Below are 21410 nucleotides of genomic sequence, written 5' to 3'. Positions count from 1 at the left end.
TGGTGCCTTCAATGAACCTCGGAAAGATTTCTACTACTTCCGAGTTCGCAGGTTGTGTAAGAGGCGAGCCCACATTGTTTTTGTCGTGTGGGCTCGCCTGAAAACCCAATCACTCTGAAGCCGCTTGTGCAAAGAAACACCGATTAATCGCGGCTATTGCGTGTTGGAATCGGTCAAATGGAGTGGATTTTTAAAACATGACATCCGGGCTGTGTTTAAGGATACCTATGGTCGCATTACTTGCACAACCCCAAGTAGTACGGCTACTACCTTGACGCCACGTTTGGGCAACTGTGTATCTTTTTTAAAGAAAATACTTTTAGACAGCCTTGAACCACTTTGACGGAAGCTTTCGCGGTGCGTAACTCAGAATTCCTGCGCCTCCTTAACGCAGCATTCCTTCTATGGGGCCTGTATGTTTAACTTGACGTGACCTAAATTGCTATTTGCTGCTCAATTTAAAACGTCACATTCATAAATAGCCGTTTGTTAAAATAACAATGAAACTGATCCAATTTAGCACGGCTGGTTTTACGTCACTCTGCAACTGGTAATTAGGATTCCTTATAAATAGACCAGACAGGTACCTGCACAGAGCCTAAAAGTATATTATCTGGAACCCTTTATCATATAATGTAATGTTTTTATTGATTTATTTTCATGCATGGCAAATGGGATTACAACACAAAGAATGTTGTCCGAAATGACTGTGAAATGTAGCTAGAACAGCTTTAAATCAATCACAAAGTCGTGTAATGAAAGATAGAAAACATTATGGTCTGCTTTAATAAAGTCACGTTAATCAATAAAGTAAATCATTCATCGGAAATGTTTCATGGCAGCTTATTTCTTATCAAATTGAATTGAAGTCTTCACATCTGCGGCATCTAGTAGTCATCGTGAAATGGATACTCCGGGTGATCAGACCACCTGTTGAGTCAATAAAGAGAAATATTAATTAACCGTTTATTTATGACAGAGACGGAACATCCCTCAAAGTGTGTAGCCTACTATACTCACATGAGTAGCTCTACAAAACGAATATTCTTGTTCAACCCCTCAATTGTCTTCATCTCAGCCTCAGAAAGAGAGAAGTCGAATATCTGCAGTGTTGACAATCGATCAATCACAACACATTCCATATCATCTATATATATATATATATATGGTCGTCTGAAATGATGTCATACAAACCAACCTGAAAGTTCTCCTTTATGCGAGCAGGGCTGAAGCTCTTCGGGATGACCACCACTCCTCGCTGCACGTTGAACCTCAAGGCCACCTGTGCCGTCGTCTTGTTATACTTTTTAGCGATCGATGCCAGGACCTCGTCCTCCAGCAATGGGGGGCATTTTAAATTGACCCAGGATGGATCTCTGGATGTGCCCAAAGGGCTGTATCCCACAATGACGATGTCATTCTGCCTGCAGTACTCAAGTAACTTTGGCTGAGTGAAATAGGGATGGCATTCAACCTGCGTTTAAAAAAACAAAAACAATTTGTGTTTCATTGTAGCTGAAGACATTCTTCCTTGTGTGTGTCGTCTGCTGTGTTCCTCCGTTTTTATGTGCCAAGCCAGTTTTCTTAAGGGCATTACCGTTGTGTATTTTATTTGTCTAATCCTAGCTTTATTTTTTTTTTATTTGTCTCATCTCCAGACCAAAAGTTGTTTAATGATCCGGTCTACCTGGTTTGACACAGGCTTGTGTTTCAGCCCAGGCTTATTCAGGATCAACTCCAGTTGTCTCTTGTTGAAGTTGGATACTCCCAGAGATTTTATCAGCCCAGAGTCTTTGCAAGCCTCCAAAGCCTGTGCAGAATGTGAAAGCAACAAATTAGACTTTGGACACAATCGTTTGCAGGCACTCAACACACAACTTAAACGACAGGTTAGATTTCTGACCTTGAGCACATAAATATAATGATTGGCCACTGTTATTTAGAATATGTACACATGGATCATTGACAGCAAGAAGTCTGGATTTAATATGGTTGTGGATTAAAGACATTCCTGATCCTGTAGCAATTCAGTCTTAAGTTATAGCCAGCATTCTCCATTAATCATTTACCAACAAGTCTCACCTCCCATGTTGCACAGAGATCCGTCTCGTGGTAAATGTACTTCCCATTCTCGTCTTTGGGGTAAAATGTATCTCCTGGCTTCAGAAAATAATAATATTCAGTGAGGGGAAATTATTTGGCAGTAACTCACAGCTTTGAGTATTAACTAAAAGTGTCATTTGACATGAAATGCATATATACCTTGAAGGCGGTGGGCATTTCGACAATATAGAGGTCCACATAATCCAGTTGTAATGTCTTCAATGTTCTCTCCAAAGCAGGTCGAACCAGCTCTGGGGGATGGAACGTGTTCCACAGCTGTATAATTAGTGCAGAACATTGTGTATTAGTTGCAAAAACTTGTAACGGTCACTTTGTAGCCACAGATTGGAAAAGTTGTCAGGCCAAAACAGCTCCACTATCAGACAATCACGCAGACGAGCAAACTTTGCAAACCTTTCCACAGTAGAATATGTCCTCTCTCTTCACGGTTCCATCTGCAATTTTCTCCCTTATGGCTTGTCCCACCTCATGTTCATTGAAATAGACCAAAGCCCCATCAAGGTGTCTGTACCCTGCCTCAATAGCCACTTTGACGGATTCATATGTAGTTCCTTTAGGGGTCTATCACAGAAAAACACATCATGAGTGTATAATATCTTTGAACAACAAACAATTTCAGCTATTTATTGATTCATGTCCTATCAGCAATCTGGTTAAATAATGTGTCTTACCATGCCGGGATTCCCATAAGTTCCCAGTCCCATCAAAGGTATGCTGTTTCCATCACTCAGTGGAACCGAGTGACTCTCAGCTGTCAGGTCCATGCTCATCAAAGTGTGTGTCGTCAAGGAGAAGCTTTCCCAGTGCTGCTGTGTGTGTCTTCATTCACAGAACCCAGTTAAATGGTACAAATTGGCACAGTTAATAGGGCTTGTCCTACTGCTCTTTGCCCAGAGCAAGACTCCTCCCAGGTATAAAGAGCATCATCCCACACACACTCCTTAACTGAGAGTGATAAAGACAATAACATCTAACAGATAAGCCGACCTTTATCAGTTTAGAACGGCATTGACTAATTTGGATTCATTAATAAATGTGAGGCTCAATAATCAATACGCGGTTGACTATTTGCGGAAATGTCAAATATCCAGTTCCCCTCGATTGAATGTAGTTTGGCCTCTATCGGGCACTGTAGCTTTAAAATACCGCAGTGCCCTCTGGGTAATATATGGTATGTGTTTTTGCAAAGAATGCACAGATGGTGGCTTTTCCCATGGACATATGAGCTTCAAAATAATACGTATGTAGCGTATTTTTAATTAATAAGTGACGGTACGCTGTTGTCTTTCGTCTGTATGAATAAGAAACGCCACAAACCCGGGACTTAATTTTTATCGTCTCTGGCATATGGACAAATAAAATTAGCTACGTTGCTAATTTAGCTTCCATAACGACGGGAAAAAAAGCACTTCAGGTAAAACTGTTATCGTACAGTTTAATGAACCATCTTCGAGGATGAAATGCCTTCGTCTGTAATGTGTTAAGGCATACTATTAAAATGTGTACTTCCTATCCGGCTTGTTAAAGTAGGAACAGGCTATCCTTTGTTTCAAACGCTATATTGATCGGCGGAGAAGAAGTATCGGGAAGTAGCAGGGGAGAGGGGGGGAAAATGGATGAAAGTGCTGAAAATGTCGACAACGACGACATTGTCATCATCGTGGAGAACGAGGCGGAGAGTTTGCCAGCCGAGGACGAGAGGCTGAAACCGCAGGGCACCTTCGGGCTCATGGACACTTGCCCCATCTGCAAGTTGAGTTTCCACAACAGAGAGCCCAAACTCCTGCCGTGTCTTCACTCCTTCTGCAAGAGGTGTCTCCCTGCGCCCTTCCGGAGCGCCGACCCGAGGCGTGACACGCAAGGTCCCGTCGACAGCAACAAATCACGTGAGAGAAAAAAATTCATGTTCATATCGCTCAGCTGGAATAAGAGAGATAAAGTGACAACAAGGCGTGAAACAGCCTTGAAGACTACTTCCGGTTTCCCAGAGAAAACCCACACATACATTATTATTATATATATATATATATAATAGCATATTCAAATCCAAGGGTATTTCTAGTCTCATGTGACCCAGCTGTGTGTGTTTGTCTTAAAAAAATAAAGTAATGCAAGTTCATTGATGGATCTGCTCTCCCGCTGCAGTGGGTGCCATTCGATGTCCAGTATGCAGACAGGAATGCTGGGAGATGGACATGTTGGATAATTTCTTTGTCAAGGACTCTGCCGAGGTGCCGAGCAGCACGGTGGAGAAAACCAGCCAGGTTGTTACTAACTCTCCCGCACCCTGAACTGTTTATAACACCTCTTTCTCAAGAAGTGTCTTAATACCAGTTGGATTTGTATTAAATTTCTTCGCCAGGTGTGCATGAGCTGCGACGACAACACAGAGGCCACGGGTTACTGCGTGGAGTGTGTGGAGTTTCTTTGCGTGACGTGCATCGAGGCACACCAAAGGGTCAAGTTCACCAGGGATCACACCATACGCCAGAAGGAGGAGATGTCACCAGGTAGGGTGTCGCACACAGCTGGAAAACAGCAATTACTGTGTCAGTAGATTAACCTACGACAATATGACAATTTCGTGCTTCCCCCCCCCCATGTTTGTGTCTCAGAAGCAGTAGGGGTCACCACACAGAAGCCCGTGTTTTGTGACGTCCACAAGCAGGAGCCGCTGAAGCTGTTCTGTGAGACGTGCGACCGGCTCACCTGTCGGGACTGTCAGCTGCTGAAGCACAAGGATCACAAGTAGGCAGGAGTGTTTTCCCCCTCTACAGTAAAAATAACGTATTGCTATAATTATTTCCCATAAATATTAATCCTTAACAACTGGCAGCTTTTTGCGTCGTTAATTTAGCAAACCAGCTCCTGCTTTTAAGCAGATTATTTTTAGTATCAGAAAAAAGTGACATCAATCATCTTATTTTAAAGTGCATTTGTGATGCACTTGAACAAGAACAGCTGTCGTAAATAAATGAGCTTTCAAGCATTAATGCACATGTTCTTTGTCGTCAGCTACCAGTTTTTGGAGGATGCATACAGGAACCACAAACACTATCTGGAGAACATGACGCAGCAGTTGCAAGAGAAACGAAAGGCCATCGAGGATGTGTCTAGCTGTATCAGCAATGGGTAAAGTTCTCCTCTACACTTGATCAGATCAGTTCTGTTTTTTTTTTTATTGCACATATTTGTTTGCATTACAAGTTTTGACAAGTTGGTTCCCATGCAAGAGTTTCTGGGCATATTTTTTCTTCTCAGGGAATCAAATTTAATCATGTTCAGAATTGTCTGCATATCGAAACTGATGCTTGATTATGGATGTGATGCATGGTACGTTTTCTCAGACTCCAGCACGTTGAAGAGAACCGGAAGTCCGTCACCAATGAAATAAAGAAGTCCATATGTAACCTGATTATGGAGATCAACAGGAAGGGAAAGATTCTGGTTAACCAGCTTGAGGTACGTTTAATCCACATTTTTACTGACTGAAAAGGAAATCATGACATGTAAAATTCTTTGTTTTCTGACATTTCATGGCTACATTTCCTCGTAGGCTCTGACTAAAGACCATGAGATGGGTTTGAAAAAGCAGCAAGAAGACGTCAACTCTCTGAGAAGGCATCTAGACCACGTCATCAGCTTTACCAAATGGGCTACAGCCAACAATAGTGGAACAGCCCTGCTGTACTGCAAAAGACTGGTGAGTGACTTTATAATGTAATTGTTACATGAACGTTCTATATCTGTAGAAGTAATACATAAATAAATCTCTTTTCTTTATCTTCTTCTAGATCCTTTTTCAGATCCATTACCTGATGAAGGCAAGCTGTAATCCCTCCATCGTCCCTCATAGTTCTGTTCGCTTCCAGTGTCGCTCGGGTTTCTGGGCCACAAACGTAGACCTTGGTGAGACTTACACTAACTTAGATCGTCGCATTATGAGTCAACGATTATTGATTGTTAACTGATTCTACAATAACATATTTCCCACTGATTTGAAGTAGGATTACTGTGTCTTAAAAAGAGCAGTCTTGAACAGGAATTACGTTTATGAGAGGCTGGTGGTTGTTCTACTTTTTTGTTTCCTTATTTCTCTCTAGGGTCTCTGATTGTAGAAAGGGGTCCGAGCCGGCCCCCCGTCACCAACCTCCAGCAAGGTCCCAGAGCAGAGGCCCCAGCTGGAGGTCTCTCAGTCTCGGCTCAGCAGCGACAGAGCACCCTGGCTCAGCTGCAGATGCAGGTAAAATATATACGAAGCTTGAAAACGCACATTTTGTTGAATCTTTCTTGTGCTCGCCGCTATAACCATACTAAATACGTTGCATTTATTTTTCATTGATAGACATCTGTTATTCCTCTGTCCAAGGTGGACAAGCTCTCCCAGCAGCCCCACAGGCAGGTCCCCCCTAACTACTGGTCCTGGTACCAAAATGTAAGGCCCCCAGGGTCGCAAGGCCCCCCCGGCCCTCCACCCCCCACCAGACCCATCCACGGAGGGTCCTCCCCCTCCCAAGGCCCCCCCAACATGGCACAGCCGGTACGCAGATACGGTTCCCACCCCAACCCCAGAAGCCCCACATCAAACATGCTTCACAACACAGCATTCCCACCTGCTCAGGTAAGCAGGTAGAGAGCTTAGAATCTGAATGCCAAAAATGGGTCAGGATTGTCGCATGGAAAGTTTTACGGTCCGTATCAAGGTGTCAAATAGCAGGAAGACCGCATAGAGCATCAACATTGGTCATTCATTTCTTGTATCTGGATTTTTATATTTAAGAAATGTCTTGAACCAAATTTTTTGCTGGGAAATGAAAGCAAAAATTACTGTAAATGTGTAAAATATCTTTCCAGTTTTTTACTTTTTATAACTTAAATAAGAAAAAGTGACTATTTTTAAAACCTACCTACCTTAACACTCTTTCCACTTTAATGATTTTCTTCATCTAGTCTCTGAGAGATCTGATCCATAGCTCCAGCTTCCCTCCTAAACCCATGGATGTGCTGCAGGGTACGTCGCGCTACCCTCAGCCTATGTCTGCCGGAGCAGCTTCACAAATGTCACTCCATCAGGTTGGTAGCAGAGGAGAACGTCTCCAGTCTGCCATCACGTTTATGAAGCAGTAGTTTCACCCCGTCTTGTTCTTTGTTCCCTAAAGCGGGGCCTAACGGAGCCCTCCTTCATGAAGAGGAACGAGGCTGGTGGATCCCTCCCCTCCATCACCATCTCCATTCCCAAACCCAGCTTCGCTCCAAGTCTAGCATCTTTAGCAACTATGGACAAAACAAGCACATATAATCACACAGCAGGTCGGTATCACAGCAGCCCTAAAGATCTTATTCTTCCTCTAATAAATCCTTTCATCATAACTCCCGAACCTTAACATTTATCTATTCCTCTGAAGTTCAAACAAGGCAGAGCTCCCCGATGGCGAAACCATCTTCTTCAGACAGAAGCACAGGGTAAGAAAAGTTCCTTCTCCTCACAGTTCCTCCCGTAGTTATTTTTTTACTATTGACTGTTTAAATATTTAGCCTCTGTTCCTTTTCTCTGGCACAGTTTATGGCTAATCATTTTCATTATGAAGTATGTACATGTATTTTTATGTTTCCACTCGGCTGTGTAACATTCTAGTGATTCAATACAAATTTAAGAACACTGTCTTCCGAAGCACCTTATGTCTGCAAGGCCAGTGTGTCATGATAACAATGTTCCCTTCTCCTCTCTGGCAATTTGTTTGTTGAAGGACGGTTTCCTGGAGGCCAACCTCTGAGCCCCCGTCTGCCCCCTCAGCCAAGCGACGAAGAAGGTTGTCCCCGGGGCCCGTCATCGTCATCAAGGACGAACCAGAGGACGAAGACGAAGTTCGATTTGTAAGAGAATTACTGTTGCTGCATCAATCTGGAGCGTCTTTGTGAATGTTTTTCTAAATGTAGAATGTAGATTTAATAATAAAAAAATGGTCATTTTACCGCTGTCTGTGTTTCCAGTTATTATATTAAATTGCATATACCAGTCATTTTCTTTGCCTACAGGTGCAGTCCAGCGCGGGGTCCAGCCTGCCGGACAGCAGCACCGGCGCTCAGTCGAAGCCTCGGCTGCAGGTAAAGGTGACGGTCCCGGTCCCGGTACCCGGATCGGAGTCTGAGAAAGAGCAGCGCCCGCAGGCCGCAGCGCAGCCCGAGACTGAAAAGAGATCGGAGCCGGAGGAAGACCCCAACGAGGACTGGTGCGCCGTCTGTCAGAACGGAGGGGAGCTGCTCTGTTGCGACAAGTGTCCCAAAGTGTTCCATCTGACCTGCCACATCCCGTCTCTGAACGAGTCCCCCAGGTGAGAGACAGACTGTCTCTGAATGCTACCATAATAAAGCTTCATACTTTAGTCACACTATAATACAATTATCACTATAGATAAAATGTAGACAAAGTCTGCAAATGTCTTCACGTATCCATATTGATAGGACTTTACTGAATAGTTTGAAGCTTCAATTATAACGTTGACATTCGAATGCTGCACATATATTTTTTATTTTGCATGTCAATTTAGTTTGTTTAAATCCAAGATTAGGCTGCACTAAAATTGTTAGTAATATGCTGTAATACGTAAATTACATTTTATAAAATCAAAACAAAAATCGTATTTTTATTATCATCTTAGGGTCATTGTGTCATGAAATATGCTGACAGACATTCAAAGATTCATAAAAATTGAACGATTAAAAAGTATTTAGATTTCCTGCAAAGTTAATATAGAGGCCTTAATTGTTTTATGATAGTATGAATATTCTGCTTTATATTATATATTATTGCAGGTGAAATATTGGTTTGTGATAATGGAGGTTTTCTTTCTGCGTGGTGATATAAACATCTGAAAAGCATGATAAACAAATTAAGGAAGATATTTAACAAAAAGCTTGTAATTCTTGTAGTCATAAATCATAATATATCATAATATATAAATATATATAGATTAAATTTTTTTGGTTGTCAAATTGGTCTTTGAAAACGTGCTGATGGGGATTCTGATGTGCAGACAGCCCTGAAAGCAGCACTAGACCGTCCAGATTTGATCATATTCAGCAGCGTTGGCCTAACAGCGTCTCCCCTCCCGATGCCTCTCCACAGCGGGGAGTGGTTCTGTTCGCTCTGCCGAGACCTCGCCTCTCCTGAGATGGAGTACGACTGCGACAGCAAGGACGACCCCGTCTCTGAAGGCTTCCCAGGCGACGGAAGACGGGTGCTGTTGTTGTTTACGTTTCTGTGCACGATGCTCTTCGTTATTTAAGCCTGATGGTTGAGGAAGAGACGTTTACTCCACATCACTTAAATATCCGATCTAATGTTTCCTCTTTCTTTTCAACACGCAGAGGTGTGAGAGGCTGCTGCTACGTCTGTTCTGCAATGACTTCAGCACTGACTTCCAGCAGCCTGCTACTCCGTCAGTAAGTCATTTTGGAAATAGAGTAAAAGCTGTGCTGTTTCTTGCTGATAAAGTAGGTAAATAAGTGATAATAAAAGCACACCGTGTTCTCCAGTGGAGAAATTCTAACTACAGTGTGGGTAAATGTGTAAAGTAATGAATTTAATTTCAACAATAGTGATCTATCAGCCACTTTTGCTGAGACACACAGTCGTTTTATATCGGATTGAGTTGTGTTTTTGCGATTCGCATCCTCATATCTGTTTTATCAAGAGCTCAAATTTGTTTTTGTTTTTTTTTAATGTAGGAAACAAAAAGGTACAAAGAGCTGATCAAGACCCCGATGGATTTGTCAGTAGTCAAGAAGAAACTGGAGACGAAGGACGGTGAACGTTACAGCGGTCCGGAAGGGTTTGTCGCTGACATCCGGCTCATATTTTTCAACTGTGCGAAGTACTACAAGGTAAATATTACTTCATGTGACGTATCTCCTTTTAGGGAAATTAACCAGTCATCTGTAGGATTGTTGTTATGTAGCAATGCTTGTCCTTGGGCGAGATAAACCCAAATTTCCCCTGAAGTCGGCGTGTGCATGTGTTTGAATGAGTTACATTACATTAGATCCTCCTCATGTTGTTTATTTTTTAATCCTACTCACCGTGCCTTTTTAACAACCATTTCCTGGTGCTGTCTTCAACGTAAAGTTATCAAATGATTGTTAATAACATTCTCTATATAATATTCACTTCTATTTCTATGACTTTACAGGCAACCTCAGAAGTGGGGAGTGCAGGCTTGTACTTGGAGGACTACTTTGAGGAACAGCTGAAGCTAGTCTACCCAGAGAGAGTCTTCCCCGGAGGAAGGGAAGAACAGATGATCCCTCCTTTGGAGGACGAGATCGATGAAGAGGAGGAGATGATCCAGGAAGGCATGGCTCCCATCGAAGACGATAAACCACAGAGTCCTGCAGAAAAAGGAATCCCCCCCGTGGAAGAGGACTTGCCTCCTTTGGAAGAAGCGACTGCCCCCGTAGAGGAAGAGAAGTCCAAAATGGAGGAGAAGGTGATTGAGACGAGTGAAAAGGCGACAGAGGAAGAGGAAAAAGCAGCCGCCGCAGAGGGAGACGCGCCTCCTGAGGCGGAGGCGAAGCAGGACGAGGAGAGTCCTGTGAAGGAGGCGGAAAGCTCTCCGGCTGCTGACGGTGAAACAAAAGAAGAAGTGGCTCCCGGCTCGCCAAAGGAGGAGCTCCCCCAGCTCCCTGAGCTCCCTACAGACACGACTGTGGATCCGCCTGAGAGCCAGGAGGAGTCCGCTCCTGCAGACACAGCCAAAGAGGAGGAGGGGTAGACGGATTACAACCCAGAGAAACTCTAGAAAAGATGGATGATTTTCAGTCTTCCACAGACGTGGCCCCAGTGGGGACCAACATTTTTGCTGCAATCGGACAATTTTTTTGTAATATGTTAAATTTGCAATAGGAAAACGGTGCTGCCGTACTAAATAGACGTATTTAGTGGCAGTCATGCAGTAGATGCACAACGATGGGAGGAAATAAGCTTTTCTGTGTGTTTTTTGATGGACAGAAGTTACAATTTTACTGTAACATAGAATGTTATTTTATGTAATGACAGAACTGAAAAGCACACACGAGATAGTCGTCGTTTATAGGGTTGCGTACGTTGTCATGAAATACGAGGAAAAAAGATTTTGGATTAGTAATGCATGCAAGATGTAAATAGCATTGCCTCCATCTTTGTGTTTATAGACTTTGGCTAACTTATACTAGCCATTTGGCTCATACACAAATTGTGTTTTATTGCAATAGTTTTTTTTTTAGTATTGCATTAAAGGACCGCTGTATGAAAATGAAATATTAAATTCTGCTGCTTGGTTGTTTGAGAACAAAAATCCCAACAATGTTTTATCATATAGCAGTTTTTTTTGTTTTGTTTTTTAACAAGGAGGTTAAATTCTCCAGACTGTTATCACACTTGGATAACTCAGAGACACAATTATGAATTTCTCATCACCTGCCTCTTACAATGGTGCCCTTGCCCTTCTGCAGCATGATTAATTTGACGAGATCCACCTCAAGCTGTGTTGTTTTAGCTGGTTTTCCCTGAAAATAATGGAAGTGTGCAATTTAAACAGGTTTTTTTGACAGGCTTCAGTTAACCTTCCTGATTGGCCATCAACTAAAAAGGAAAAAACAACTCTTCAGCTTCAGCATAGGTTTGTCCAATAGCGTCACTTTTATTATTTATTGAGGATACACAGGACATGTAAATGAATTCTGCAAAAATGATGTTTAAAACCTGCAGTTACAATATTTGTAATAAACAGGGTTGTCTGTAGATCTGACTTGTGCTTTTTATTCTGTTTATTTTCATTTATTGATTTATTTTTTGGGTTACTGAAACCACACAATGAGTCGCAAAATTACTACTAGCTACGGAAGAGGATTAGGGCCACGTGATTTTTAAATTTCTTTTTTTTTTTTTTCAGTTTTTAGTCTTTCAAAGTCAGACTTTAAAATACTTTTGAATTTAGAACAAAACATATATATCTTCTGTAGGAAAAAAAACATTTAAGCAAAGATTTGCTAGTTTTTCATACGAATCCTGCTTTTTTTTTTACTATAAAGTATGCATTCTAAAAGTAGTGTGCAACCAAACCGAAAAATTATAAACTAATAGGGGAAAGGGGACATTTTGTACACTTTGGAGGCTAGAATGATTATAATATAATATTTTTTTTACACCTGTCTGGGGGAGACTAGACTTTGAAACCAACTTTTCTTTAAATCTCCAGTATTTATGAGTGTTTGCGCATAGTGGCGTGAAATAAATCCAATCATCGGCCGTGTCTGAACCAATCAGTGACGTAGCTGCGTCCATCACCCCGCCCTCTAATCTCAGAGGCTCTCATCCTGCGTCGCCTCCGCTGCCGCCGGGACGCTTTCTCGGGAGCACGCACGCACGCACGCACCGTCCACCGCTGCGCTCCGGCCGCTCGTCACCCCGGCATTTAGTACGCGCGTGACGTTTAGACGACTGGAGATTGGCAACCTGTCTAAAAGTGAGTGCGATGGCGCAGTGGAGGATACTTTTGTTGTCTTTCTGCGGACTTCTGAATGCAGGAGGTAAGAACTACTAATTGAATATTCCCGGATGTTATTTCCCATATTGTCACATTGGTTCCTGCTGTCTATCTGTGTTAATTAAATGTCTCTGCTGTCTATTTAATCCTCAGAGATTCAGTCTCATACTCTACAGGAGTGCTGCTATGATGGGAGGGATCGGGCCCTGGTGTATCTGGACTGTACCATCGTCCCCCACATCTCCTCCTCCCACTTGTGCAGGTAAGCAACACCTGGTTTCACAAAGGACAGCGTCCTTAAATGTTGACCTATAAAGTTTGTTGTATCAAAAACCTTCCATGGTGGAGGGAGGGTAAAGTAAGTCCAAATATCACAATTTGAATCTGTGGAATTTTCTCAGTAGGACATGTGTGTGCCGGCATTTGTGACGGTATAAAAGTAGGAAATACCCCCAGGGTTGAAAGCCCCAAATCATCGGCCCTCCCCGCTGCCACATAGTAACTAACACAGTAAGTGCGGGCGTTAAGTGGCCCCCTGGAGCATTTTTTGAACACTAAAGGGCCCCCGTTTGGCTGTAAGAACACGGAGGTGGTGTGAGATGAAATAGAGGAACACCTGGTCCACACTCGGGGGTCAGTGGAGGGAACGTTTGCAGTGGAAGAGGTCCATTTTTCTGCTGTCTGTCTCCAGGATCGTCCAGCTGCAGTGCTGCGCTGCAGTCGTAGAAAACCTTTCCTGTGACAAAGGCGTCATGATGGCGAAGACGCAAGGGGCCTGCGAGAGGCCCTTCTTCCAAGGAAGCCCCTCTGAAACCAAAATCTCTAAGGTGTTTCTTCCTTCCTAACGATTACCTTCAACCTTTACCCCATCTCCGTATTCTTTACGCACGCAGACACTTAACAATAACACCTCAGAGATAAGATTCCTGCTTTTTTTTTTTTTAATTTCAGGATTGTTGTGACTGCTGCATGCTGGGCCTGGCGAGGGCGAGCCAGGGTTCGAGCTGCGAGCACCAGGGTTTGCTGCTGGGGGAGCGGTGTTCGCACACAGCCGAAGCCTGCTGCAACAAAAACACAACGGAGGTGGCCGACCCCAATAATAACGGTGAAAGAGCCGGCGGGCTTTTGTGTCTTGATTAACGCCACTGTGTCTTATCAGGAACGAAGACAAAACAAACAGTGTACTCAGTGATTGATGATTTACAGGTGCCAGTTAATAAGGACTTCATAAAGGTTTATTGATGGTTAATAGTGGGTTGTTAGGTTGTAAATACTCCCATTGGCTTATTAGACCATTTATTTCAAGAAAGGACTGCAAAATACAGTTATTAACTTCTCTTATAAACACAACTTTATTTATTTATTTTATTTTTTTAAAGGAACCCACGACCATTTGCCAAAACAGAAAGGATAAACACCAGCCAAAGGGACTTTTCACAACCTGGTGATGGATGACAGTTGGGCTGAATATTCAGATGTTGCACCCTTGGATTTATTTAATTAAAAAACAAAAATAACTTAGGTGCCCTTCCTTTAAAGGGTCCCTTATTAAAAAGTAGCACCTCTGATTTTATTAGCCCTCGGGGTAAAACCGTGAAAAAACTCTCTCTGGGATTTGTTTGGGTTAAAATGACTGGTTTTTAAGGGTAAAGGAGCAAAGACAGCAGCACTGTTTTATAATAAACTGGATGGCCTTGCTGTGGCAGCTGTGGAGCAGATCGCTACGAGAGAGAGACAGTGAGTCAGACAGACAGGGTCACAGGAGTATTCACAAGGCTAATCCGTAGACACCTCGCCAAATGGCAACTCAGGGCCAAACTGGTGTTATGGCTCGTAGCTTTTGTCGCCTTGTTGGCTTCAGGTGGAAAAAAACGCAAACGTGTGGGAAGGACAGTGCTGCAAAAACGCTCTATCAACTATTTACGAGGGGGAATTCGCATCTAGCCGATGGAGGGTGAAGGCCGGAGTGATGAGAGCACACCGATGGAAAGGCCACAGAGATTTGTGGCGTCGTACTATGTGCTTGTTAGATATCCAGAGAATTTGGAAAAAGAGCTGATGTCATATTTGGGTTTTTAATGTAGTTTTTCTTCCGTAGCCACGGTGACGGGCAAGCCGGAGGTCAGCACTACCCCCAAGCCTCACGAAGGATCGGACGCCTGTAGAGGTTCGCCACCTTCGTTCCTTAATGATCTCCTTTTTTTGTATAATGAGACCCGTTCCTCCGGGTCAGTGATCCACAGCTACTTCATCACGTGTCTCTGTGGCTCTCTTCAGACTCCAGCTGCTCCCAGCTGTGTGAAGGTAACGGTACATGTGCCTGCCGCGCTGGTCATCAGCTGCAACAGGACGGATGGAATTGCGAGGGTAAGTAATGTAAATGAAGCTGAATGCATACTGGATGCACATACTTAAAAGTAAAAAATCAAAGTATGCAGTCTGGAACAGTCTTAGCTCAAAGTTCTGCTGTACTGAAGTCAGCTAGCGTGGCTGGAGGGTCGAAAACGTGACTGCACGATGATGCTTTACTATACGTTTAGACTGCTTTCCTTATTATTGAGTGTACGTGTCCTCTCCTCAGATATTAATGAATGTCTGATGGGCAGTCACAACTGCGTCGCGGGCCAAGTTTGCATCAACATGGTCGGATCCTTCCGCTGTCAGCGGGAAACCGGCTGTGGCACCGGGTATGAGCTCAGAAACGACAACACTTGCCAAGGTAAAAAAAAAAAAGAAGAAACGTTTTTTAGTTCCTTGATGCAAAGTTGGAAAATAGCCATGTCCTATAGTTTAGTTTAGTTTAGTTTCCCAAACTTGATTTCTTCCAAAAATGTAAATATGTCAAAAAATACACCTTAACATGAATACAACCTTTTATAAGCAAATGTAAATCTGCCTTTTTATTCAATGTTTTGAGGTGAAATTGTGATTACAATATTTTCTATAAATATATGAATTATTATTTTAACAGATTAGCATTGTATATTGTATATATATATATATATATATACAATATATATATATATATATATATATATATATATATATATATATATCACTACAAAGTACTTTTATACTTGGCACTATAAGCTGCACTACACATTATTATTGACCGGTTTAATAAGCACCACACTTTTATACAATATGTAACGGGGTCCCTCCACTAGGTCCCTAGAGGCGTCGGGCTCCTTCTGGTTCACAGTGTCTCACCTTCTCCTGTTCTAGACATAGACGAGTGCACTTTGGGGATCCACAACTGTGGACCAGACTTTGTGTGCAGCAACACAGAAGGCTCGTTCCGCTGCCGCCCGAAGGATACGTGCTCGGCCGGTTTCATTCAGGACGCCGTCGGCAGCTGTATCGGTAAGAGCGGTGTCGCACGAAAACACGCCCCCCCCCGGGTCAAAGAGCATTAACGCTTAACGCCTTCTCTCATCAGACGTAAACGAGTGCGTGGTCGACACCGGTCCCTGTGCGCCCGGCCAGACTTGTGTCAACACGCAGGGCTCCTACATTTGTGTCAGGAACTCCGTCACCTGCGGACCCGGATACAAACTGATTGAAGACGGCAGTCGGTGTGAAGGTGGATAATCCCAGTAGATGATTTCCTCTTTGTAGATAAATCATTGTCTTTTTTCAGATTTGTAATTTCTCCCTCCGTGTTCCAGATGTGGATGAGTGTCGTACGGGGAACGTGTGCGTCGGCCACGGCTGTGTCAACCTCCTGGGCTCGTACCAATGCGAATGCAAAATTGGCTTCATATTCAACAGTATCGCATTGCTGTGTGAAGGTGCAATACAAATTCAGCACTATATATATTTTTTTTTTGCATGTCAGCTTTGAAGTAATGTATTCATGTCTGGATTCGTGGTCTGTCCCCTGCGTTCTGCAGATATCGATGAGTGCAGGCATTATTCCGGACTACTCTGCGCCCACAAGTGCACGAACACGGAGGGGTCCTACGAGTGCAGCTGCGCCGCCGGGTTTAAACTGTCCCACGACGGCAGAAACTGTGACGGTAACGTCTCTATTCCATGAAGACTTTCTCAGCTGTGTTGTCCGATTCTCTATATTATACTAGTAATCATCAAAATATGGTTAAATCTCAGAAAATGGAACTTTCTTAAATCGGATTATCGTAAATCATAAGGTCTGTCTGCATAAAGTACTGGATAAATACATTTTAAAAGTTCTATTTTGAAAATCAGGCTCTATTTTTCACCTGTCTATCATAATAGCCTGATTATTATCCCTAAAATGGAAATCTACCACAATCAATTTATTGTGTTTTTTTCCCATCCACGATTAAAAACGTCCCATCTCTTGATGTACGATATCTCATCTACATGTTCGCACCCATGTGACACATTCTGAGGTTTGTTTCTGTGCCTGCATGCTGTCAGATATCAACGAGTGTGACGCCAACCCTTGCAGCCAGGAGTGCTCCAATATCTTTGGCTCGTTCCAGTGCTACTGTCGCCGCGGTTACCAGCTGAGTGACATCGATGGGATAACGTGCGAAGGTACCGCTGGACTTAGTGATGGAGCAAATCGAAGCGGAAACATGTGATTCTAACTCCTTTCTCCTGTCTGCCCCTCTCAGATATCGACGAGTGTGCGCTGTCTCCCGGAGGTCATGTGTGTTCCTACCAGTGCTCCAACGCGCCGGGGAGTTTCTACTGCACCTGCCCGCCCATCGGCTACACCCTCGCACACAACGGACGCACGTGCCAAGGTCAGCAGACGAACACGACGAGACGTTTTTGTGGATAAAATGACCGACTCGTCAGTGAAACCTCGAACCTTTGCTGCCCTTCTTTGTGTTTCCAGACATCGATGAATGTGCAGCCGGGAGCCACACGTGTTCCTACGCTGAAAACTGCGTCAACGTCCAGGGAGGGTTCCGCTGTCTGTCCTTCACGTGTCCCCAAAACTTCCGGCAAGCAGCTCAAGGGTGAGAGCCGATGGATGCTTGGTTGTGATGAGCTTGATTGATTGTCCCCAGTTGAGCATGATGCCATGATTTTCCTTATTTCACTCATTTCCTGTGGTGCAGATTCCTTCGGTTTTGGCCCCTCTCTCTGTCTCTGTCCTTCCCCTCTTTTTCGTACCATATATGCAGCGTTTCACATTCTTTTCTCCCCCTTTCAGCCGTTGCGAGCGAGTCACTTGCGAGTTCACGCGTGACCCCGCCGCGTGTCTCTCGCTCCCGCTGAGAATCGCCTTCTACAACATCAGCTTCCCAACCAGCGCCCCCGTCCCCACCGACATCTTCCGGATGGGACCCTCCAATTCGGTGGCGGGCGACACAATGCAGCTGGACATAACCTCCGGAGACGAGGAGGGGTACTTCGCCGTGCAGCAGCATGCTCACGGAGGGGAGATTTCGCTGCGGCGTGCCGTGTCCCGGCCGCGGGACTTCTTTCTGACCGTGCAGATGAGGCTGACTCGCTACGGGACGCCACATCTGTATATGGCCAAGATCGCTGTGTTTGTGACACACGAGCAGCTCAGAATATTTCCATATTAGAAAAAACTGGAAACGTCTAATCCTATAATGGTTTTCACTTCCATCCATCCTTTACTTTATACAGGAGTTACAACTCCAGTTTTCCATCCCCCCTTGGATACGGTTAATACATGTAAAATCTATAATTCTTGCTGAGTGGAAAAACACGATAATAATAAATCACCTAAAACTGACTCCACAGCAGATCATTTTGGTAAATTTGAGTGGAGTTATTTACAAAAAAAATAGCAAAATCTCATCTATCTAACTTAAAACGGAAGTTAACAAGCATATTTATGCATTTCTTGAAAGGAATCCCTTGTTTTTCAGCTCTTTTTAAACACTCATCCACTTTTTTAAAAATGTTATATATTAATAATAATAGGACGTTGTACCACTAGATGGAGCTCATTAGCTGTCGATGATCTTCACTAGCACTGATGGCAGCTCACTCTACCTCGTGTCTGTGCGGCAGCTTCCCTCCATCTGTACCTTTTTCTATGTGTTTGGAATTAAAAAGTGACAGATAAAAATGGCTTTTCACTCTTTAATATTCAAGCACACACACACACACACACACACACACCGGCAATGGTTTCTGCCACCACTCTCGTGCTTCCTCCGCTGTGGTAGTTCCTAATGTTTTCCTATGATCTGTTCCAAGCGGCCTCACCGTCGGATCAAACGGGGCCTCGCCTTAGCGGATAGCAAGAAAAATAAGCGTGGCACTTATTTATGGGCACCTGGGGCTCGGCCAGCGTGGGGGCTCAATTAGTGGTGGGGCAGCATTACAGCTTGCATGATGGATAGTGCTTTTAGTGTTGGTATTGGGTGATTATCAGTTGATTTGCTGTAAATGATACCAAACGGCCAGTAGCTGTGTTGGTCAGCTGGATAAATGCAGCCAGACAAATTTTCCACTGTTCCCCACTTCTTTCCTCTCAGTGGTTTTTCTGGGGGGTTTAATGCGTGTAGCGCTGATTGAAATGAAATGTACGAGGTCATTATTCTCTTTGTATCGTATAACCACCTACTTTCCAAAATGCTAATTATTTCAAATATGTAAAATTAGTGAAATGCTATAATACCATCTGTGTTCTTATTTTTGAAGAGACCGTACCATCGTTCTGGAATCTGATTTTTGCTCCCTTTCCCCTCCGTCGACCACGTCAACGTGACGTCACTGATCACATCAATGCCATTCAGTGTTACACACTCTTACCTGGCTTTCTACCATCCTGTTTTCCCTTCGTGGCTTTGCTACCACACAGTCATCTCTGTGGCTTTGGACAACTTGGACTCACCTGCTAATTACATGGCTCCGCTCAGTTCCCGTTTGAAAGCCCTACTGTCTTCACGTTGGGGAGACCCACAGACCTGATTCTAGGTTGTGGAATCAGGATTTGGCCTCTTTATAAGGCACCCGGTCTTTGGTTAACCATGGAGGTCAATGGCAGCTATTCAGGTGTTGCCAGGTTCTTTTTTTTTTTATTATTATGAATAATGTTTTCTCCCGTATAGGTTGCAATTGTCAGAAACCGACACTTTCAAATTTCTCTTTCCTTGGCACATATATTAATCTCCATTTTTTTCCCCCATTTCCATCTCGCCACTGTTTGTCCTTCGCAGATCCAAAAGGGATTCAGTCATCCTGCGTTGCGTTAAGGCCTGCCAGCCCAAAGACGTCGGCTGCAGACGGGACCCCATACACCTCATCACCCACACCAGCATCTCTCTGCCAACCTTCAGATACATCAGCAAGCCAGAGGGTAAGACAGAGGTGGACGTACAACAATGTCTTATATGTGTGCAGTGGCACAAAAAGTGGGTATGCATTATATGCATCACATAGGGGCACCCTACCCTTATGCCTAACCCAAACCCAACCCTAAACCTAAACCTAAACCCAACCCTTATTGCCTGATGCTATCCCAACCCTAACCCCAACCATAACCCCGACCCTAAGCCTGACCCTTAGCCTAAATCTAAACCCAACCCTAAGCCTAACCCTAAACCTAAACCTAAATCTAAACCTAACCCTAACTCTAAATCTAAAGAAGCTGAAAGTCTTCGCTTGTAATAGAATTCTAAAGTTATTTGCTGCTTCGCTGAAAGTCAACTTTCCACTCAGCCAACTTGCCAAAGCGCATAAGATTCAATTACGTGTTTCAGCCCACAGAGCAAAAGTTTAATTATATCATAAAATATATAAATAATATTATTGCATTTGAACTGAACTGAACACTTTGTGGTTTGTGCTTTTATCAGATTAATAGAAACTTTACACTTTACAGAAATCATTTTCCTGCGGACGGGTGCTCCTCTCTCCGGGGCCATCGATGTTTTCTTCGATATCCTGGCGACAGATGACCATTTCTCTTTTGATGTGCAGAAGCACCCCCACCAGGGCATGATCGTGGGTGAGTGGAGCCTTTATTTAAATAGTACAAACACATTGCATTTACTTAAACTTGATTTCACTCCCTAATCCCAATCGGTGTCGCCCATCAGGTGTGGTTCGGCAGGTGAAACCCATCATTGGCCCCAGGGAGCTCGTGCTGGAGGTGGCGATGAACTATTTCAAGGGGGAGTTTATTTCCCACTGCAACATTGTTGTCGTCCACGTCTTCATCTCCGAGTTCGGGTTCTGAGCTGAACTGAGGAATGAACAATAGAACACGGGCAAAATACAACACGCGACTTGCCAAAGCGTTTTGAATATCCGGAGGCGCCACACTTATTTGGCTGAACGTTTTTAAAAACACAGCGGAAGATAAGATAAATCATCGGATTCCGTTCATTTCCACGTTTTTTTTAATGTGGGGAAAACAGTAACAGAAGCGGTTTGCAAACCATTTTCAACAAAACACACTGATAAAACAAAAGCACTGGACTAATAGTTCACAGCCTTGCTAGCAGCTCTGTGAGCATCATGGAAGTTGAATGCCAACATCTGTGAACTAGCCCTAAACACAAAGAACAGCTGATTATTAATTGAAAATTTGACCTGATGGTGGAATTTGATAAAGTCTCCTAATTTATTTGTTGTCAGATGTTTTGAAAGCTACACATTACAAGAGTCGAATATTAATAATGTAAGAGATTAATAGGGTGCTCTCATCTATTTAACCACTGTCTACCGTGCTTAACTAGAATCAATATGTCTCATATGACCAGATGCTTCCTTTGATAATAAAAAAAACCTTGTTTGTAAGTAATTAGACTGTTTCGTGGTTGTCACTGAAAAAAAAGC

The 21410-nt window shown here is 43.5% G+C and overlaps 3 protein-coding genes across 5 annotated transcripts; 2 read left to right on the top strand and 1 right to left on the bottom strand.

The window, feature by feature from the left end:
- Window positions 1–648: 648 nt before the first annotated feature.
- Window positions 649–2975, bottom strand: LOC311032089 (aldo-keto reductase family 1 member D1-like). The gene is made up of 8 exons (XM_084038708.1): window positions 2796–2975; window positions 2518–2685; window positions 2263–2379; window positions 2083–2160; window positions 1688–1810; window positions 1199–1474; window positions 1021–1103; window positions 649–930 (listed from the first exon to the last, which is right to left on the bottom strand). The coding sequence occupies exons 1-8, from the start codon at window positions 2892–2894 to the stop codon at window positions 888–890; spliced, it is 987 nt and encodes a 328-aa protein (XP_083894834.1). The 5' UTR covers window positions 2895–2975; the 3' UTR covers window positions 649–887.
- Window positions 2976–3268: 293 nt separating this feature from the next.
- On the top strand, window positions 3269–11902 carry trim24 (tripartite motif containing 24). 2 transcript variants are annotated; one of them, XM_084038705.1, is made up of 19 exons: window positions 3269–4010; window positions 4270–4388; window positions 4487–4634; window positions 4740–4872; window positions 5140–5256; window positions 5472–5586; window positions 5681–5827; window positions 5919–6033; window positions 6228–6367; window positions 6494–6745; window positions 7075–7197; window positions 7284–7434; window positions 7530–7587; window positions 7872–7998; window positions 8161–8456; window positions 9251–9362; window positions 9493–9567; window positions 9853–10008; window positions 10314–11902. In XM_084038705.1, exons 1-19 carry the CDS (start codon window positions 3737–3739, stop codon window positions 10893–10895), a joined length of 3240 nt encoding a protein of 1079 aa, XP_083894831.1. In that variant the 5' UTR covers window positions 3269–3736; the 3' UTR covers window positions 10896–11902. The 2 variants fall into 2 exon arrangements, with proteins under 2 accessions (XP_083894831.1, XP_083894830.1); XM_084038704.1 differs by having other exon boundaries at window positions 3270–4010; window positions 6470–6745.
- Window positions 11903–12583: 681 nt separating this feature from the next.
- LOC311032007 (fibulin-1-like) lies at window positions 12584–20830 on the top strand. Of its 2 annotated transcripts, XM_084038610.1 has the most exons (17): window positions 12584–12690; window positions 12801–12909; window positions 13339–13474; window positions 13599–13752; window positions 14746–14814; window positions 14925–15014; window positions 15229–15366; window positions 15873–16010; window positions 16087–16230; window positions 16316–16438; window positions 16541–16666; window positions 17052–17171; window positions 17252–17383; window positions 17479–17602; window positions 19787–19926; window positions 20452–20577; window positions 20669–20830. In XM_084038610.1, the coding sequence occupies exons 1-17, from the start codon at window positions 12636–12638 to the stop codon at window positions 20806–20808; spliced, it is 2064 nt and encodes a 687-aa protein (XP_083894736.1). In that variant the 5' UTR covers window positions 12584–12635; the 3' UTR covers window positions 20809–20830. The 2 variants fall into 2 exon arrangements, with proteins under 2 accessions (XP_083894736.1, XP_083894737.1); XM_084038611.1 differs by lacking the exons at window positions 19787–19926; window positions 20452–20577; window positions 20669–20830 and adding an exon at window positions 17800–18494.
- The last annotated feature ends 580 nt before the right edge of the window (window positions 20831–21410 follow it).

Source organism: Eutrigla gurnardus (genome assembly GCF_963514095.1).
Source record: "Eutrigla gurnardus genome assembly, chromosome: 21".
NCBI classification, from domain to species: Eukaryota; Metazoa; Chordata; class Actinopteri; order Perciformes; family Triglidae; genus Eutrigla; species Eutrigla gurnardus.
The sequence above is the reverse complement of the archived record's forward strand: the minus strand, read 5'-3'. Positions and strand labels throughout refer to the sequence as shown.

Excerpts from the sequence above, each read along its gene's own strand:
- LOC311032089 (XM_084038708.1), bottom strand. The coding sequence starts at position 2,894 with ATGAGCATGGACCTGACAGCTGAGAGTCACTCGGTTCCACTGAGTGAT. Across the intron at positions 2,686-2,795 it reads CTTATGGGAATCCCGGCATG|ACCCCTAAAGGAACTACATA; the intron begins GTAAGACACATT and ends TTTCTGTGATAG. Across the intron at positions 2,380-2,517 it reads ACATATTCTACTGTGGAAAG|CTGTGGAACACGTTCCATCC; the intron begins GTTTGCAAAGTT and ends CTAATTATACAG.
- trim24 (XM_084038704.1), top strand. The coding sequence starts at position 3,737 with ATGGATGAAAGTGCTGAAAATGTCGACAACGACGACATTGTCATCATC. Across the intron at positions 8,457-9,250 it reads TCTCTGAACGAGTCCCCCAG|CGGGGAGTGGTTCTGTTCGC; the intron begins GTGAGAGACAGA and ends GCCTCTCCACAG. Across the intron at positions 10,009-10,313 it reads ACTGTGCGAAGTACTACAAG|GCAACCTCAGAAGTGGGGAG; the intron begins GTAAATATTACT and ends ATGACTTTACAG.
- LOC311032007 (XM_084038610.1), top strand. The coding sequence starts at position 12,636 with ATGGCGCAGTGGAGGATACTTTTGTTGTCTTTCTGCGGACTTCTGAAT. Across the intron at positions 15,015-15,228 it reads GGACGGATGGAATTGCGAGG|ATATTAATGAATGTCTGATG; the intron begins GTAAGTAATGTA and ends TCCTCTCCTCAG. Across the intron at positions 16,667-17,051 it reads CGACGGCAGAAACTGTGACG|ATATCAACGAGTGTGACGCC; the intron begins GTAACGTCTCTA and ends GCATGCTGTCAG.